The sequence below is a fragment of the Petromyzon marinus genome, chromosome 58 (genome assembly GCF_048934315.1).
Source record: "Petromyzon marinus isolate PM22_M1 ecotype Great Lakes invasive population chromosome 58, UKy_Petmar_22M1.pri1.0, whole genome shotgun sequence".
In the NCBI taxonomy this organism is placed as follows: Eukaryota; Metazoa; Chordata; class Hyperoartia; order Petromyzontiformes; family Petromyzontidae; genus Petromyzon; species Petromyzon marinus.
In genome coordinates this window covers 3,894,524-3,915,457 of record NC_133724.1, presented here as the reverse complement: position 1 = coordinate 3,915,457, position 20,934 = coordinate 3,894,524, and the positions used below count along the sequence as shown (strand labels likewise).

The following is a 20,934-nucleotide window of genomic DNA, read 5'->3' as shown; positions in this document are numbered from 1 at the left end:
ACTCCACTCACTCTGTAGAACAGGGGGAGATCATACAAACTCCACTCACTATGTAGGACAGGGGGAGATCATACAAACTCCACTCACTCACTCTGCAGAACAGGGGGAGATCATACAAACCCCACTCACTCTGCAGAACAGGGGGAGATCATACAAACTCCACTCACTTTGCAGAACAGGGGGAGATCATACACACTCCACTCACTCTGTAGGACAGGGGGAGATCATACAAACTCCACGCACTCTCACTCTGCAGAACAGGGGAGATCATACACACTCCACTCACTCTGCAGAACAGGGGGAGATCAAACAAACTCCACTCACTTTGCAGAACAGGGGAAGATCATACAAACTCCACTCACTCTGCAGAACAGGGGGAGATCAAACAAACTCCACTCACTTTGCAGAACAGGGGGAGATCATACAAACTCCACTCACTCTGCAGAACAGAGGGAGATCATACAAACTCCACTCACTCTGTAGGACAGGGGGAGATCATACAAACTCCACTCACTATGTAGGACAGGGGGAGATCATACAAACTCCACTCACTCTGTAGGACAGGGGGAGATCATACAAACTCCACTCACTCACTCTGCAGAACAGGGGGAGATCATAAAAAAACTCCACTCACTCTGTAGAACAGGGGAGATCATACAAACTCCACTCACTCACTCTGCAGAACAGGGGGAGATCATACAAACTCCACTCACTCTGTAGAACAGGGGAGATCATACAAACTCCACTCACTCTGTAGGACAGGGGGAGATCATACAAACTCCACTCACTCTGTAGGACAGGGGGAGATCATACAAACTCCACTCACTCTGTAGGACAGGGGGAGATCACACAAACTCCACTCACTCGCTCTGTAGAACAGGGGGAGATCATACAAACTCCACTCACGCTGTAGGACAGGGGGAGATCATACAAACTCCACTCACTCTGCAGAACAGGGGGAGATCATACAAACTCCACTCACTCACTCTGCAGAACAGGAGGAGATCATACAAACTCCACTCACTCTGCAGAACAGGGGGAGATCAAACAAACTCCACTCACTCTGCAGAACAGGGGGAGATCACACAAACTCCACTCACTCGCTCTGCAGAACAGGGGGAGATCATACAAACTCCACTCACTTTGCAGAACAGGGGAGATCATACAAACCCCACTCACTCTGCAGAACAGGGGGAGATCACACAAACTCCACTCACTCTGCAGAACAGGGGGAGATCATACAAACTCCACTCACTCTGCAGAACAGGGGGAGATCAAACAAACTCCACTCACTCTGCAGAACAGGGGGAGATCACACAAACTCAATTCACTTTCTCTGTAGAACAGGGGGAGATCATACAAACTCCACTCACTCTGCAGAACAAGGGGAGATCATACAAACTCCACTCACTCTGTAGGACAGGGGGAGATCATACAAACCCCACTCACTCTGCAGAACAGGGGGGGATCACACAAACTCCACTCACTCTGCAGAACAGGGGGAGATCATACAAACTCCACTCACTCACTCTCACTGTAGGACAGGGGGAGATCATACAAACTCCACTCACTCACTCTCACTGTAAGACAGGGGGAGATCATACAAACTACACTCACTCTGTAGGACAGGGGGAGATCACACAAACTACACTCACTCTGAAGAACAGGGGGAGATCATACAAACTCCACTGTCACTGTAGGACAGGGGGAGATCATACAAACTACACTCACTCTGTAGGACAGGGGGAAATCATACAAACTCCACTCACTGTGTAGGACAGGGGGAGATCATACAAACTCCACTCACTCACTGCAGAACAGGGAGAATCATACAAACTCCACTCGCTGCAGAACAGGCTGAGATCACACAAATTCCACTCACTCTGTAGAACAGGGGGAGATCATACAAATCCCACTCACTCTGTAGGACAGGGGGAGATCATACAAACTCCACTCACTCACTCTGCAGAACAGGGGAGATCATACAAACTCCACTCACTCTGTAGGACAGGGGGAGATCATACAAACTCCACTCACTCTGTAGGACAGGGGGAGATCATACAAACTCCACTCACTCTGTAGGACAGGGGGAGATCATACAAACTCCACTCACTCACTCTGCAGAACAGGAGGAGATCATACAAACTCCACTCACTCTGCAGAACAGGGGGAGATCATACAAACTCCACTCACTCACTCTCACTGTAGGACAGGGGGACATCATACAAACTCCACTCACTCTGAAGAACAGGGGGAGATCATACAAACTCCACTCACTCACTCTCACTGTAGGACAGGGGGAGATCATACAAACTCCACTCACTCACTCTCACTGTAGGACAGGGGGAGATCATACAAACTCCACTCACTCACTCTCACTGTAGGACAGGGGGAGATCATACAAACTCCACTCTCACTCACTCACTCTGAAGAACAAGGGGAGATCACACAACCTCCACTCACTCTGTAGGACAGGGGGAGATCATACAAACTCCACTCACTCTCACTGTAGGACAGGGGGAGATCATACAAACTCCACTCACTCACTCTCACTGTAGGACAGGGGGAGATCATACAAACTCCACTCTCACTCACTCACTCTGAAGAACAGGGGGAGATCATACAAACTCCACTCTCACTGTAGGACAGGGGGAGATCATACAAACTCCACTCACTCACTCTCACTGTAGGACAGGGGGAGATCATACAAACTCCACTCACTCACTCTCACTGTAGGACAGGGGGAGATCATACAAACTACACTCACTCTGAAGAACAGGGGGAGATCATACAAACTCCATTCTCACTCACTCTCACTGTAGGACAGGGGGAGATCACACAAACTCCACTCTCACTCACTCTCACTGTAGGACAGGGGGAGATCACACAAACTCCACTCACAAGTGCTACCACTGCACAGCCACCACGCTGCCTACATTTCCATCTGAGTCGCAGTCCTTAATGGGCTGGCCTACCGTGCTGCAGCAACTATCGTACACATTTTAAAAGTACGGCAGATCATCGATTATCCGGTGGCTTCGGGGGGGGGGGGGGGGGGGTAAGGGGGGTGCCGGATAATCACTAATCATTATTCAAAATCGCTTATTTTTGCACATTCGCGTCGAACATGTCTTTAGGTTTTGTGCGTGCGCGTATTTCTGAGTGTTTTTTAAATGTGTTTCCCCTTTGAAATTCACACAAACATACATACAGACACAAATAAATACCGTCAAAAAGGTACCGTATTTACACTGTTACCGCGCTTACCACTCCGATGTCGAAGGCTCTGCATGGGGCGATGTACGTGGTACGACGCCGCTGTTGCTTCAGCAACCACGTGTTTGATGCTCGCCGGACTGATTCAGCCTTTGGAGCGTTGGTGCCGATTTGGCCGGATCAGCCCGGGACCGCCGGATAATTGATGATCGACTGTGTAAGGGGGAATCTTCGTGCGGCGGTACCTGATGAGAAGCTCAAACGCCTCCTTCTCCTGGCGCAGTGCCGTGAGGTAGCGCTGCTCCTCCGTGGAGCCCCCGAAGATCAGGAAGTAGACACTGCGGGGAGGAGCAAGAATAACGCACTCTCACTCACTCACTGACTCACTCAAGGTCACTCTCTCTCTCACTCACATGGTCACTCTCTCACTTACATGGTCACTCTCTCTCACTCACTCACTTACTCACATGGTCACTCACTCACTCACTCTCTCACTCACACGGTCACTCACTCACTCACTCTCTCACGCAAATGGTCACTCACTCACTCACATGGTCACTCACTCACTAACATGGTCACTCTCTCACTCACACGGTCACTCACTCACTCACACGGTCACTCACTCACTCACATGGTCACTCACTCACTGACTCACTAACATGGTCACTCTCTCTCACTTACTCACATGGTCACTCACTCACTCACATGGTCACTCTCTCTCTCTCTCACTTACTCACATGGTCACTCTTTTACTCACTCACTCACTCACACGGTCACACTCTCACTAACATGGTCACTCTCTCACTCACTCACTCACATGGTCACTCTCTCTCACTCACTCACACGGTCACTCACTCACTCACATGGTCACTCACTCACTAACATGATCACTCTCTCACTCACTCACTCACACGGTCACTCACTCACTCACATGGTCACTCACTCACTCACACGGTCACTCTCTCACTCACTCACATGGTCACTTTTCCTCTCTCTCTCACTCACTCACTTACTCACATGGTCACTCTCTCACTCACTCACATGGTCACTCTCTCACTCACTCACTCACACGGTCACTCACTCACTAACTAACATGGTCACTCTCTCTCTCACTCACTGACTTACTCACATTGTCACACTTTTACTCACTCACTCACACGGTTACTCTCGCTCACTCACTCACTCATTCACTCACTCACATGGTCACTCTCTCACTCACTCACATGGTCACTCTCTCTCTCTCACTCACTCACTTACTCACATGGTCACTCTCTCACTCACTCACATGGTCACTCTCTCACTCACTCACTCACACGGTCACTCACTCACTCACTAACATGGTCACTCTCTCTCTCACTCACTGACTTACTCACATTGTCACTCTTTTACTCACTCACTCACACGGTTACTCTCGCTCACTCACTCATTCACTCACTCACATGGTCACTCTCTCACTCACTCACACGGTTACTCTCACTCACTCACAGGGTCACGCACTCACACGGTCACTCTCTCACTCTCTCACTCACAGTGTCACTCTCTCTCTCACTCACTGACTTACTCACATTGTCACTCTCTCACTCACATGGTCACTCTCTCTCACTCACTCACACGGTCACTCTCTCTCTCTCTCACTCACTGACTTACTCACATTGTCACTCTTTTACTCACTCACTCACTCACACGGTTACTCTCACTCACTCACTCGGTCGCTTTCTCTCTCACTCACTCACACGGTCACTCTCTCAATCACCGACTCCCACACTAGCTCACTCATTCTTTTGCAAGCTTACTCGCTCACTCGTGGTTGGGTGGATGGGTGGATGGGTGGTTGGTTGGTTTGTGGGGGGCGGGCGGGCGAGTGGGTGCGGTGCGGTGCGGTGCGGGCGGTGCTGGCGTGCGCCGAGCGAGCGTGCGGCCGGATGAGGCGTCTCACCGCAGCGGGCGGCCGGGCTGCCCGGCCTTGTAGACCTCGAGCTGGCGCACGAGCGCCAGCTCCGCGTCGTAGAGCACGACGCGGCGAGGCCGTAGCTCGCGCAGCACGCGGGCCAGCCCGTACGGCTCGGCGCAGCCCTGCACGGGATGCAGCACGGTGAGCGGCCCGCGAGCCACGGCCAGCCGCCCGTCCGCCGACAGCTCGCTCAGCCACTCGGCGTCGCGCGTCTCCGCCCCGCCGCCGGCGGCGTCGCCGCCGTCGCCGTCGCCGTCGCCGGCGGCGTCGGCGTCGGCGGCTTCCGGCTCCGAGTCGGAGGAGTCGCCGGCGTCGCCGTCGGCGTGGTCCCCATCGTCTGCGCCGGGTGCCCTGCGCGTAGCGTGGCGTGCGAGCGTTAAAGCGACGCGCCGGTGCCGGCGAAGCAAACCGGGGTGCGTATCGCCGGTAAACCGCGTGGATGAAATAAGCGGAAATAATAATAATAATAAAAGGTTTTACCGCAGATATAGACGCGGCTCGAAGAGTGAACGCAACCGCATTAACCTGTTTACACACCAGCGTACACTCACGCGCGTGAGCACAACACACACAAACGACAAAGATCCCCCGTGTAGCCTTAACAGGCTGTAGGGGCAAGTGCTGTTAGCGAGCACCTATGAAGGCCGACACGGCATCACGAGGGGGTGGGTGGCCAGCACCACGCCCGACCGCCTTTGTCTCCCCAGTGGTGATGTTTACACACAGCTCCAGGGTACTCATTTCAGGCCGTGTCGACCTAGGGGAGGCCCAGGACCGGTTTGAATAATCATCGCTGGTGTTAACCGAGCGGGAATTGAACCCAGATCATCGGGTTCGTAGCGTGGCACATTGACCGTTGCACTACCGCTCCCCACACACACACACAGCAACACGCAGCAACATACACACACAGCAATACACACACACAGCAATACACACACACACATAGCAACACACTCACACACACACAGCAACATACACACACACACAGCAACAGACTCACACACACACAGCAACATACACACACACAGCAACACACTCGCACACTTACAGACACACACACACACATCAACATACACAAACACAGCAACACACTCACACACACACAGCAACATACACACACAGTAACACACACACACAGTAACACACTCGCACACTTACTGACACACACACAGCAACACACACACGGCAACACACTCAGCAACACACACACACACTGACAGACACACACACAGCAACACACTCGCACACTTACAGACACACACACACAGCAACACACTCGCACACTTACAGACACACACACAGCAACACACTCGCACACTTACAGACACACACACAGCAACACACACAACAACAACAACCGCCATTCGCCACTAAGTGGCGGTGACGTTGTTCTGAGCGTCGCTCCTCCGCCCTCCGTTGTTGTTGGAGGGCGACTACCTCCAACTGCCCAGTAACGTCCTTCACGAGCCTCCTCCACAGAGGCCGATCTTGACACCGCTGGTACCAGTCATCGGCAAGTCCACTCAACTCCACGTCCTCATGTACCACATCACTCCATCTCTTCTCTAGCCCGTGCCGCGCCTGCTTAACCCCCTCGATCCGGCCGAACAAAAGCTGTTTCGGCATGCGGTGGCTGGGCATGCGGGCTACATGACCCAGCCATCGCAGCCTTCCCCGCCGGAGGAGCTCACCGATGGGACCTTGCCGAGATCTTTCAAGGATTTGTGAGCTCCTCACACAATCCAGTCTGGTTAAACCCAGGATGGATCGTAGGCAGGCCAGCCTAAATGTTTCTAACCGGCGAAGATGTTCCATTAGGGGGGTCCACGTTTCGCAAGCGTAGAGAAGGGAGGGAATGACCGTGGCCGAGAAGACCTGAAGCTTAGTGCGGAGCGACAGACCAGGTAGCTTCCACACAGCGTTACGCAACCGATGAAAAGATATTGCCGCTCGACTGATTCGGAGTGAGACCTCTGCTGTTAAACTGGAGCCAGTCATAAGCACACTGCCCAGGTATGGGAAACTCTCCACTCTCTCCACAACTGCCCCATCACCGATTGGGAGTTGTGGGGGTGGAGTGTCCGATGGAACAAAATACCTAGGCAGGTGCTTAGTTTTGGTGGGGCTGATGGTAAGGCCCCACACCTCTTAGTGGCACGCTCCAGTCTCAGCAGCAGCGTCTCCAACTCCTCCTCTGAATGAGCAGCTATTACCAAATCATCAGCATACATAACGTGGTTGAGCAATAGGGAGCCATCCCTTGACCGCACCCAGGCGTCGATCAGCCTCCCATTATATCTGTACTATATGGAGATTCCTCCGGTACAGCTATTGAAGGCTTCACGAACTACGTGGTCAAAATAGATGTTAAATAATGTGGGAGCCAGAGGACATCCCTGTCGCACCCCAAGGTTAACAGGGAATGGCTCTGATTCCCGGCCACGTAGTTTTACCCGGGCCCGCTCACCATCATGAAGGTCCTTAATGATTGTGAGCAGAGGGTCAGGTACTCCAAAAGCACGAAGAACAACCCAGAGCCCAGGCCTACTGATGGTATCATAGGCCTTGATCAGGTCAATAAAGCAGAGATGTAGGTCTTGTTGGAATTCCCTACACCTCTGCTGTAGCAGACGGACAGAAAATATGGCATCTGTGCAGGACCGCCCTTTCCTGAAACCGCATTGGGGCTCCTCAGCGTGCCTGGCAAGGCGATGTTGAATAATCATTGCCAGGACCTTTCCCGGCACACTGAGGAGTGAGATGCCCCTGCAACACACACACACTTACAGACACACACACACACTTACAGACACACACACACTTACAGACACACACACACTTACAGACACACACACACACTTACAGACACACACACAGCAACACACTCGCACACTTACAGACACACACACACACAGCAACACACTCGCGCACTTACAGACACACACACAGCAACACTCGCATACTTACAGACACACACACAGCAACACACACACTTACAGACACACACAACACAGCAACACACAACACACTTACAGACACAACAAAGATCCCCCATATAGCCTTAACAGACTGTAGGGGCAAGTGCTGTTAGCGAGCACCTATGAAGGCCGGTAACGGTACACGAGGGGGTGGGTGGCCAGCACCACGCCCGACCGCCTTTGTCTCCCTAGTGGCAATGTTTACACACTGCACCAGGTACTCATTTGAGGCTGAGTCGACCTAGGGGAGGCCCGGGACCGGTTCAGAAAATCGTCACTGGTGTTGGCCGTGAGCGGGAATCGAACCCGTGTCACCGGGTTCATAGCGCAGCGCGCTAACCGCTACACTATCGCTCCCCGCCTTACAGACACACACACTTACAGACACACACACAGCAACACACACACACTTACACACACACACACTTACAGACACACACAGCAACACACACACACTTACAGACACACACACAGCAACACACACACACTTACAGACACACACACACTTACAGACACACACACTTACAGACACACACACTTACAGACACACACACTTACAGACACACACACAGCAACACACACACACTTACAAACACACACACAGCAACACACACACTTACAGACACACACACAGCAACACACTTACAGACACACACACAGCTACACACTCGCACACTTACAGACACACACAGCAACACACACATACTTACAGACACACACACACAGCAACACACACACACACACTTACACACACACACACACGCAGCAACACACACACAGCAACACACACTTACAGACACACACACACTTACAGACACACACACACTTACAGACACACACACACTTACAGACACACACACACACTTACAGACACACACACACTTACACACACACACACTTACAGACACACACACAGCAACACACTTACAGACACACACACAGCAACACACACACACTTACACACACACACTTACAGACACACACACACACTTACAGACACACACACAAACTTACAGACACACACACACTTACAGACACACACACTTACAGACACACACACTTACAGACACACACACTTACAGACACACACACAGCAACACACACACACTTACAAACACACACACAGCAACACACACACTTACAGACACACACACAGCAACACACTTACAGACACACACACAGCTACACACTCGCACACTTACAGACACACACAGCAACACACACATACTTACAGACACACACACACAGCAACACACACACACACACTTACACACACACACACACGCAGCAACACACACACAGCAACACACACTTACAGACACACACACACTTACAGACACACACACACTTACAGACACACACACACTTACAGACACACACACACACTTACAGACACACACACACTTACACACACACACACACTTACAGACACACACACAGCAACACACTTACAGACACACACACAGCAACACACACACACTTACACACACACACTTACAGACACACACACACACTTACAGACACACACACAAACTTACAGACACACACACTTACACACACACACTTACAGACACACACACACATGCAGCAGCAGCAGCCCAGCGTGCCCCCTCACCTCCCCCCGTGCCGCGCCTCCTCCCCGCCCAGCATCTGCGTGAGCGTCAGGGCCCCCCGCGCGGCCTCCCGCGCGGCCCCCCGGCCCTTCTTGCGCGCGGGCGCCCCCTCCGGGGCCCCGTCCGCGGCCGCCCCGGCCCCCCGCGACCGCTTCCCTGCGGCCGCGCCGGCTCCGCCTCGTCTCCCCGCGGCCCTCCAGCCGCGGCCTTCACCGCCGGCGTGCCGTCGGAAGGGCGGCGGCGAGGGAGGAGGAGGAGGAGGAGCGGTGGCGGCCGCGGCGGCCGAGGGCTCGCCGCGGCCCGGCGCCCGCGACAGCAGGCGCCGCAGCAGCGCGTCGGCTCCCACGCGCAGCAGCTCCTGCAGCTGCGCGCAGGTGCGGTGGTCGCTGGCGCAGATCAGCACCGGCCCTGGGGGGTAGGAACACGGGCGGGGAGGAGGGGCGGGGCGGGGGGGGGCGGGGGGGGGCGGGGCCCGCGACGAACCGACGGGTGAGTACGCACAGCACGGACGCACGATTACGAGAGCGAGGGGAGCCGCGCTCGCTCACCCACACACACCACTCGCTCACCCACGCACCACACTCGCTCGCCCACACTCGCTCACCCACACACACCACACTCGCTCACCCACACACACCACTCGCTCGCCCACGCACCACACTCGCTCGCCCACACTCGCTCACCCACACACACCACACTCGCTCACCCACACACACCACTCGCTCGCCCACGCACCACACTCGCTCGCCCACACTCGCTCACCCACACACACCACACTCGCTCGCCCACACTCGCTCGCCCACACTCGCTCGCCCACACTCGCTCGCCCACACTCGCTCGCCCACACACCACACTCGCTCGCCCACACTCGCTCGCCCACACACCACACTCGCTCGCCCACACTCGCTCGCCCACACACCACACTCGCTCGCCCACACTCGCTCGCCCACACTCGCTCGACAACACTCGCTCACCCACACTCGCTCGACAACACTCGCTCACCCACACACCGCACTCACTCGCCCACACTCGCCCACACACACCACACTCGCTCGCCCACGCTCGCTCACCGGGCGGACCGAGCTCGGTGCAGGAGTCGGCGTCCCTCTCGATCTCCTCCAGCACCTCCATGAGTGCGTCCCACTTGGGGTTCCTCTCCACCGTCGGCGCCTTGCGCTCTCCTACAAAGACAAAGGTCCCCCGCGTAGCCTTTAAAGCAGCGGTCCGCAACCATTTCTGGCACCAGGGACCGGTTTCGTGGAAGACAATTATTTTTTCACGGACCGGGGGTGGTTGGGGGGGTTCATCATTGGGTCTTTCCCCCTTTTCAATGAAGCTCTCCAGCTACGTTTGTGTTTGTTACTCATTGTGGCTACTAGGGGTTAGAGCTTGTGGGCTTACTCATTGTGGCTACTAGGGGTTAGAGCTTGTGGGCTTACTCACTGTGGCTACTAGGGGTTAGAGCTTGTGGGCTTACTCACTGTGGCTACTAGGGGTTAGAGCTTGTGGGCTTACTCATTGTGGCTACTAGGGGTTAGAGCTTGTGGGCTTACTCATTGTGGCTACTAGGGGTTAGAGCTTGTGGGCTAACTCATTGTGGCTACTAGGGGTTAGAGCTTGTGGGCTTACTCACTGTGGCTACTAGGGGTTAGAGCTTGTGGGCTTACTCATTGTGGCTACTAGGGGTTAGAGCTTGTGGGCTTACTCATTGTGGCTACTAGGGGTTAGAGCTTGTGGGCTTACTCATTGTGGCTACTAGGGGTTAGAGCTTGTGGGCTTACTCACTGTGGCTACTAGGGGTTAGAGCTTGTGGGCTTACTCATTGTGGCTATTAGGGGTTAGAGCTTGTGGGCTTACTCATTGTGGCTACTAGGGGTTAGAGCTTGTGGGCTTACTCATTGTGGCTACTAGGGGTTAGAGCTTGTGGGCTTACTCATTGTGGCTACTAGGGGTTAGAGCTTGTGGGCTTACTCCTTGTGGCTACTAGGGGTTAGAGCATGTGGGCTTACTCCTTGTGGCTACTAGGGGTTAGAGCTTGTGGGCTTACTCTTTGTGGCTATTAGGGGTTAGAGCTTGTGGGCTTACTCATTGTGGCTACTAGGGGTTAGAGCTTGTGGGCTTACTCATTGTGGCTACTAGGGGTTAGAGCTTGTGGGCTTACTCATTGTGGCTACTAGGGGTTAGAGCTTGTGGGCTTACTCATTGTGGCTACTAGGGGTTAGAGCTTGTGGGCTTACTCACTGTGGCTACTGGGGGTTAGAGCTTGTGGGCTTACTCACTGTGGCTACTAGGGGTTAGAACTTGTGGGGCTTACTCTTTGTGGCTATTAGGGATTAGAGCTTGTGGGCTTACTCATTGTGGCTACTAGGGGTTAGAGCTTGTGGGCTTTATACCAACACCACGTGACTGAGACAAGTGCACAGTGCGGGAAAGAGGCGCGGGCGGGAGTGGTGAATAATAAAACAATGGGGGGCGGGCCACGTGATCGGACTCACCGCCCTCACCTCCTGCTGCTGTGCGGCCCTGGTTCCTAACAGGCCACGGACCGGCAGCGGTCCGCGGCCCTGGGGTTTGGGGACCCCCCTGCGTTAAAGCACCGCTTGGGACAAGTGCTCGTAGCGAGCCGGCACGGTGCACGAGGGCCGCGGCCAACACAACTAACGGCCGGCCCCTGCTTTTCCCCGGTGCTTATCTTTCGTGCACCGGCTCCTCACTTGAGGCCGAGCCGACCCAGGGGGGGAGAGGCCCGGGAGACCGGTTCAGGTAATCGCCACTGGCTGCTGGCCCGCGAGCGCGAAGCGAACCCGGGCCGCCAACCGCTACGCCCTGCCGCAAGCGACCGCAAATCGCAAGACGCCGCGGATTTTGCCCTCGGTCCGGGGAGGAAGCCGCGCCTCTCAAGGCGCCGCGGACGGCCGCGGCGGCGACCCGCGACGGCGACGGTCGCCGGCGTCGGCCGCGACCCCGGGCGCGCCGCGCGTCACCCCCGGGCAGGGCCCGTACCCTTACGCTTCCCCGCGGCCGGGGCCTCCTCTTTGCCGGCGGCTTTGCCGTCGCCGTAGCCGTAGACGCGCGCCCTGGCGTGGACGAACATTGAGTTGGCCGCGTCGAGGAAAAGCCAGCCTGGGGGTTACGGGGTGGTGGTGGGGGTAGTAAGGGGTGGTGGGGGGGGGGGGGCAGGGGTGGTTGGGGGGGGGGCGATTACGATGAAGAAGATATTTGGTGGGCCGGGGCAAACTTTTTTTCAAAATTCATTTTTCTTATAAAATCACAGCTGGCGAGTCGCGCGACGAAAGCCCTGCTGCAATGCAAAGCGGACAGCGGCAAGGACAAACGGCGCTCACTCACAGTGCTGAACCGGGCAAGGTTATAGGGGCAAACTGACGCGTGGCAATGGCGTTACCGTGGGGAAGTTCGAGATTCATCTCAAAAATAAATTTGGCGGCGGCGGCGGCGGCAGCGAGATGTTAACTACCTCGCCTGGTGCACAGGAGGTCGTGGGTACGAGCCCGACTCTGACGCCTGCTGCTGTATATTTGGAGTTTGCGTGTCTCTCTCTCTCTCATCATCATCACGGTGGCTAGGAGATGTTAACTACCTCGCCTGGTGTACAGGAGATCGTGGGTTTGATCCCGACCCTGACGCCTGCTGCTGCTGTATATTTGGAGTTTGCGAGTCTCTCTCTCTCTCTCATCATCATCACGGTGGCTAGGAGATGTTAACTACCTCGCCTGGTGTACAGGAGATCGTGGGTTTGATCCCGACCTTGTCGCCTGCTGCTGCTGCTGTATATTTAGAATTTTCGAGTCTCTCTCTCTCTCTCTCTCTCCCCGCCGTGGTCGCGATGGATTTTTCTCCGGGTCCTCCGGTTTTCCCCCTCCACGTTTAGTAACGACGTCGCGCGTTTCAGAGTCATTTCCCCGCTGCTGCGAATTTCCACGCCGCCGGCCACCGCGCCGAGCTACCGCATCTGCGGTGGCCAGGTCGCTCCTTAAAAAAAAAAAAAAATGCACAGGGCCCTTTTTTACCGGGCGCGTCAAAAAAAAACAACAAAAACCCCCACGACCGACTAAGCGACCCTCGCCGCCGCCTTAGGCAACGGATAAATTACCGGAGTTTTGTCCGAACGCCTTCTGGCTGGAGCGCAGCGACTCGAGGAGTCCCAGGAAGGTGACGGCGTCGTACTGCGTCAGGTAGAGGAGCAGCAAGCGCAGCAGCTTCAGGTCCTGCACCAGCGCTCGCGTGCGCCAGCTCAGCGTGTGCCACACGGGGTCGAGCTGCAGGCGCACCGTCTGCGGCGGGGAGAGGAGGAAATAAAATTAAAAATAAATAAAAGAGAAGCGTCACGTTGACGAAAGACAAGATAATTCACTACTTCAGCCCACCGGTGTGTTGAAGAGTTAATCCACAACATTTACAGTTTGAGTAGTACTGTGACGTTTCGCTGGTCAATACATCCAGCACACACCTGATGATGACCGTTTGAGTTATGGTCGAAACGTCGTGAGAATTTTTTTATTGTTTTATATATATTTTGTTATTTTGTTGTTTCTCTTCAACGTGACTTTACCGAAAAAACTAAGAATATACATCCAGCATCATCGGGCAATTCGCCATTCTGGCGAATTGCTTGATGATGCTGGATGTATTTACCAGCGAAACGTCACAGTACTACTCAAACTGTAAATGTTGTGGATTCACTCTTCAACACACCGGTGGGCTAAAGTAGTGAACTATTTCGTCTTTTTGTCAACGTGACACTTTTTTTTGCTCATTGGCCGTGTCGGGTGGTGGAGGGTTACGACACATTTATAAATAAACGCGATCTAACCCAAAAAAACCTTTATTATGAATAATATTGGTCGCGAAAGCCTACGTGTTAAACTAAATAAAAGAGAATCGGAGAATTGTAGTCGCGCCGGGGCAATCCGATGGGGCCGCACGGAGCTCGTTCAACGCGGACGCCCGGTAGGTTGACCGGCGCGCGCAGGGGCCTTGCAGCACGACGTCGGGGCAGGCGCTGCCTGGGGCGAGCCGCGGGGCCTTTTGAAGGCCGGCGAGGCGCACGAAGGGGGTGGCCACGCTGAGCCGCGCGTGGCGCTTTTTCAGAAGGTGACCTGGCCACACACGAAGCGGCGGCTCGTCGCCGCTTCGTGTGGAAATGCCGAGCAGCTAAATGCTCTGAAGCGCGTGACGTTGGTTCTAAATGTGGAGGGAAAACCCGGAGGGCAACGGAGAGAGATCCACGCGGCCACGGCGGGGGAGAGAGTGGGGGGGGAACAGAGGACACGCAAACTCCAAATATACAGCAGCAGCAGTCGTCAGGGTTGGGATCGAACCCACGACCTCCTGCATACCGGGCGAGGTAGTTAACATCTCCTAGCCACCGTGATGATGATGATGATGAGAGAGAGAGAGTGGGACACACAAACTCCAAATATATAGCAGCAGGCGTCAGGGTCGGGATCGAACCCACGACCTCCTACATACCGGGCGAGGTAGTTAACATCTAGCCACCGCGATGATGATGATGATGATAGAGAGGGACACACAAACTCCAAATATATAGCAGCAGGCGTCAGGGTCGGGATCGAACCCACGACCTCCTGCATACCAGGCGAGGTAGTTAACATCTCCTAGCCACCGTGGTGATGATGATGAGAGACACGCAAACTCCAAATATACAGCAGCAGGCGTCAGGGTCGGGGTCAAACCCACGACCTCCTGAATACCGGGCGAGGGAGTTAACATCTCCTGGCCACCGCGGCGCCCCTCTGCGCCGAAGTGAACAGGGACGTGACTCCGGCACACGCACGGCTGGCCAGGCTCGGGAGAGCGGAGTAACCCTTTGCTGGAAACCTCCGGGCGAAGGAGGAGGGAGGGAGGGAGGGAGGGAGGTCGGTCCTGCATGGCCCAACAGAACGTTGGCTTTCGGCGGCGGCGGTCACCTTGTCGAACGCGCCGGAGACGGCGTTCTCCAGCGTGAGCTCCGCCGACTCCAGCGCCGGGTTGCTGCGCCGCAGCTCCCTGAGGCAGGCGTCAAGCAGCTCCAGAGCGGCGGCCTGCACGGCGCGCATCGGCGCCGTGCAGGCCACGTGCAGCTCCACCACGTCGGCGCGGTGACGCTCCAGGCTGGCCTGCACCACCGCGTGGAACCTACGGGACACGTCGGGGGTCACGCGTCGGGGGGACTAAGCCGGGGATCTCCGTCGGGACACACGCCGGGGACACGCGGGGGGGCACGCCGAGACGCGCGCCGGGGACAGGCCAGGACAGGCCGGGGACACACGCCGGGACACGCCAAGACACACGCCGGGGACACATGGAGGCACGCCGAGACACACGCCGGGACACGCCGGGAAACGCCGGGACACATGCCAAGACACACACGCCGAGGACACGCCGGGAGACACCGGGACACACGCCAAGACACACACGCCGGGACACGTCGGGAGACACCGGGACACGCCGAGACACGCCGGGACACACGCCGGGACACACGCCGAGACACACACCGAGACACGCCAAGACACACGCCGAGACACACGCCGGGACACACGCCGGGACACACGCCGGGACACGCGCCGGGACAGCGTGACGGTAGCAGCGACGGCTGGGCTACCTGGGCCAGAGGTAGAGCTTCCGCACGAAGAGCGAGCGCATGACGCGCTCCACGCGGCAGAAGCCGGTACTGAAGGCGACGGGCTGGTCGGAGAAGGCCTTGATGAAGCCCGTCTTGTTCTTCTGGCGGAAGAGACGGAGCACGAAGGCCTCCTGGCACGACTCGATCAGGCGGTGCGCCTTGTACACCAGGATTCCTGCGCCGGGAAACAAATGCACCGACCGGCAACGCCGCGCGGCTTTTAACTGGCTGCCGGGGGCAAGCGCCGTTCGCGAGCCCCGGTCGAAGGTAGCGGAGCGGCGCACGAGCTGGGTGGGTGGCCAGGGAACGATAGCAACGACGACAACAGCAGCAGCAGCAGCAGGCGCCGTTCGCCGCGTTGAGGCGGCCACGTTAAAAGTTGCCGAAGGCTCGCTCGCCGGCAGGTGCCATGCGTCGACCGACCGCGACGGCCTCCTGTCCGATGCTACCAGCTGCGCAACCAACCCCCCCTCCCGCCGGAGGCCGGGTAAACCGGCACACGCACACGAGGAGGAGCGTAGCAACAAGCGTCGCCGGAAGCACGGCCCGTGGACCCGGCGCCGTTATCTCTCGAAGCCTCGCCTGTGATGAGGCGAGCGGGGATGCGGTCCGTGAGGAAGTCCACGACGAGGATGCGGCTGGTGATGAAGAAAGCGCCACCCTCGAGGTACACGTCCTGGCGCTCCGGGCCGCTCACCTCGTTAGTGATGACGCGGGGCAGCTGCGTCACGCCCGCCCTACGCAACTCCTCGATGAAGTGCTCCTGTGGTGGACACATCGTCAACGCCGCCCACCATCGTCACCATCGGCAGCCGCAGCGTTAGCATCATCATCCGCAAGTGTTGTTGTTATTATTATTATTATTGCCGTTCACATCGTTGCCAATGGCGTCATTATCGACACCGCCACCGGCAGGCGGGAACAGCAACAGCGCCGCTGTCAACCACCGCCGTCGGCATTATCGGCGTCAAGAGGACTGTCACAATCAGAAGTGTGATCATTATCAGCACTAGCAGCAGCTTCAATCATCAGCACTCATAATCAGCATCATTTTTTCACACCCGTACGCGTTATCATCATCATCATCATCAAAAATTACCATCAGCGTTGTGATGTTCCTACTGGGCTAACATCTTTCACCACGATCATGAGCATTTCCACCCTCATCAGCAGCACCATCATCACCGCCACCAGCACCACGAACAGCAAGCACACCCACCGTCACCAACAACAGCAGCATCAGTGCAAAATAATAATAATAATCATCATCATCATCATCGTCATCATCTTCCCCTCTTACTCCCCGCCACTGCTCTTCCTGCCGAAGCAGGAGGCCCCGGCCGCACACCACACCTCCTCGGCGGGCGAGGTGTTGATGACGACGAGGAGGGCGCCGGGCTCGCAGTGCAGAGCGATGAGGTGCAGCAGCAGGCGGTCAGCGCCCATCCCGCGCGCCGTCACCACCAGCCCGTCCTCCGCCATCAACTCCTGCGCCATCTGCCGCTCGTGCTCCAGCAGAGATCCCATCTCCATGCCCGCAGCGGGGTGCGGGGGCTGGGGCGGGGAGGCGTGCCCGCCTGCGAAGGACGTTCGTCGGTTGTGCCGCTTAACGGAACGGGAGTACTGCACAGGTATTGCGTGGGTCAGCGTCAAACACATGAACGCGTGCTGCGGGAGGAATCTGGTGAGCCGTGAAGCTCTTTTCTCACAGGTTGGCTCGTCGGGGCAGGTAAGAACGTAACAACGACAAACACAGCAACAAAACGACGGTGGTAGTGCAAAGTACAAGAGAGGTAAATAAATCACCGCAACAAACACACAAATACAGCTAATGTAAGAATATGTTTCACCCTTTCTGGCAATAAAACAGGTTTCTGCTGCGACTTCTTCGAATGCGAAACGAATCCTATCTAGAACTAGCACCGAACTAGATCAGTTAGACAAGACACTCTACAAATCTGACTTTAACATAGCCACTTCCGTGACCAGTTACATGCTAATTTCTGAGCTTAACATCCTGCTAATCTCTCGCATTAACATAGCTACTTCAATGCTAACTTCCTCTGTTGATATGTAAACTCCCTTGTCAAGGCACTCTGCTCCTCCCACCCAGCTTTAAAATACGCTGCCAAGCTTAGCAGTATATTCCTGGTTCTTTCGGTAAAGTCATAATAATAAAAATGTAAAACAATAAAATTCTCACGACGTTTCGACTGCAACACAAGCAATCATCATCAGGTGCGAAAACCACAGCAAGGGACATTTGTAAAAAGTGACGTTTTTTTAAAAATTAACGTTAGCACCACGGACAGCAATTTTACCAGTTGTTCAGATGGACGAGTCCATCTATTTTGATTTAAAGCTTTCGTGACTGCAGGGATTCATATTCCTGGTTCTTTCGGTAAAGTCACGTAGAAGGGAAACAATAAAATAACAATAAAATATAAAACAATACAATTCTCACGACGTTTCGACTGCAACACAAGCAATCATCATCAGGTGTGAAAACCACAGCAAGAATTTTATTATTATTTTATTGTTTCCCTTCTACGTGGTGACTTTACCGAAAGAACCAAGAATATGAGAATTGTATTGTTTTATACTTTTATTATTTTATTGTTTCCCTTCTACGTGGTGACTTTACCCAAAGAACCAAGAATATGTATCCCTGCGGTCACGAGAAAGCATTAAATCAAAAGCTTGGCAGTGTTCATTGGGAGCGCCGTCTTTCCGACAGCCTCCGTTTCTTCACCTGAGGATGGCTGCTTGCGTTGTGGCCCGAAACGTCGTTGAGAATTGTATTTTATTACGTAGTATTTTTATTATTATTTTATTATTTCCCTTCTACGTGACTTTACCGAAAGAACCAAGAAGAAAAAAAGAGGAGGCGTTAAGAAGTTAAAACACCAAACTGAAACCTTTTGCAAGGTTTCAGTTTGTCCTGCATGAACCACACGTGTACTTGTGGTGAGCGTGCAAACAAACAAAAAAAACCTGCTCTGACAGTAGATGATGCATTGTCTTTGAAACTAAATTGGTCCACACCAGAAGACAGCTTTCTTTAGAGCCGAGCCTCAAACAGTGTTAGACCAGAAAACCCATAGACTCGCACAGAGTCTCTGTGCTAGTCTGTGGGTCTCTGTGCGAGTCTGTGGGTCTCTGTGCGAGTCTGTGGGTCTCTGTGTGAGTCTGTGGGTCTCTGTGTGAGTCTGTGGGTCTCTGTGTGAGTCTATGGGTCTCTGTGAAGAGTCGATGGGTCTCTGTGTGAGTCTATGGGTCTATGTACGAGTCTGTGGGTCTCTGTGAGGAGTCTATGGGTCTCTGTGTGCGAGTCTATGGGTCTCTGTGTGAGTCTATGGGTCTCTGTGTGAGTCTATGGGTCTCTGTGTGAGTCTATGGGTCTCTGTGTGAGTCTATGGGTCTCTGTGTGAGTCTGTGGGTCTCTGTGTGAGTCTGTGGGTCTCTGTGTGAGTCTATGGGTCTCTGTGAAGAGTCGATGGGTCTCTGTGTGAGTCTATGGGTCTATGTACGAGTCTGTGGGTCTCTGTGAGGAGTCTATGGGTCTCTGTGTGCGAGTCTATGGGTCTCTGTGTGAGTCTATGGGTCTCTGTGTGAGTCTATGGGTCTCTGTGTGAGTCTATGGGTCTCTGTGTGAGTCTATGGGTCTCTGTGTGAGCCTATGGGTCTCTGTGTGAGTCTATGGGTCTCTGTGTGTGAGTCTATGGGTCTCTCTGTGAGTCTATGGGTCTCTGTGTGAGTCTATGGGTTTCTGTGTGAGTCTATGAGTCTCTGTGTGAGTCTATGGGTCTCTGTGAGCCTATGGGTCTCTGTGTGAGTCTATGGGTCTTTGTGTGAGTCTATGGGTATCTGTGTGAGTCTATGGGTCTCTGTGTAAGTCTATGGGTCTCTGTGTGAGTCTATGGGTCTCTGTGTGAGTCTATGGGTCTCTGTGTGAGTCTATCGGTCTCTGTGTGAGTCTATCGGTCTCTGTGTGAGTCTATGGGTCTCTGTGTAAGTCTATTTGTCTCTGTGTAAGTCTATGGGTCTCTGTGTGAGTCTATGGGTCTCTGTGTGAGTCTATGGGTCTCTGTGTGAGTCTATGGGTCTCTGTGTGAGTCTATGGGTCTCTGTGTGAGTCTATGGGTCTCTGTGTGAGTCTATTGGTATCTGTGTGAGTCTGGGGGTCTCTGTGTGAGTCTATGGGTCTCTGTGTGAGTCTATGGGTCTGTGTGTGAGTCTATGGGTCTCTGTGTGTCTGTGTCTCTGTGTGAGTCTATGCGTCTCTGTGTGAGTCTATGGGTCTCTGTGTGAGTGTATGGGTCTTTGTGTGAGTCTATGGGTCTTTGTGTGAGTCTATGGGTCTCTGTGTGAGTCTATGTGTCTCTGTGTGAGTCTGTGGGTCTCTGTGCAAGTCTATGGGTCTCTGTGTGAGTCTATGGGTCTCTGTGTGAGTCTATGGGTCTCTGTGTGAGTCTATGGGTCTCTGTGTGTGTCTATGGGTCTCTGTGTGAGTCTATGGGTCTCTGTGTG

General features: G+C 54.5%; 1 protein-coding gene across 3 annotated transcripts in view; it reads right to left on the bottom strand.

Moving 5' to 3' along the window:
• The window catches only part of ERCC4 (ERCC excision repair 4, endonuclease catalytic subunit), a 39,005-nt gene that overhangs the window by 5,610 nt on the left and 12,461 nt on the right, over positions 1-20,934 (bottom strand). For 2 of the 3 annotated variants that reach the window (XM_076052865.1, XM_076052867.1), the window contains exons 2-11: positions 17,758-17,981; positions 16,987-17,167; positions 16,384-16,579; positions 15,710-15,917; positions 13,873-14,053; positions 12,765-12,884; positions 10,832-10,942; positions 9,764-10,169; positions 5,153-5,518; positions 3,462-3,554 (exon numbers count right to left, since the gene is read on the bottom strand). In XM_076052865.1, the coding sequence (XP_075908980.1) occupies positions 3,462-3,554; positions 5,153-5,518; positions 9,764-10,169; positions 10,832-10,942; positions 12,765-12,884; positions 13,873-14,053; positions 15,710-15,917; positions 16,384-16,579; positions 16,987-17,167; positions 17,758-17,937 (2,042 nt within the window). In that variant the 5' untranslated portion in view covers positions 17,938-17,981. Of the gene's footprint in view, positions 1-3,461; positions 3,555-5,152; positions 5,519-9,763; positions 10,170-10,831; positions 10,943-12,764; positions 12,885-13,872; positions 14,054-15,709; positions 15,918-16,383; positions 16,580-16,986; positions 17,168-17,757; positions 18,028-20,934 lie in introns of all 3 variants that reach the window. The other variant, XM_076052866.1, reaches the window with a different exon arrangement.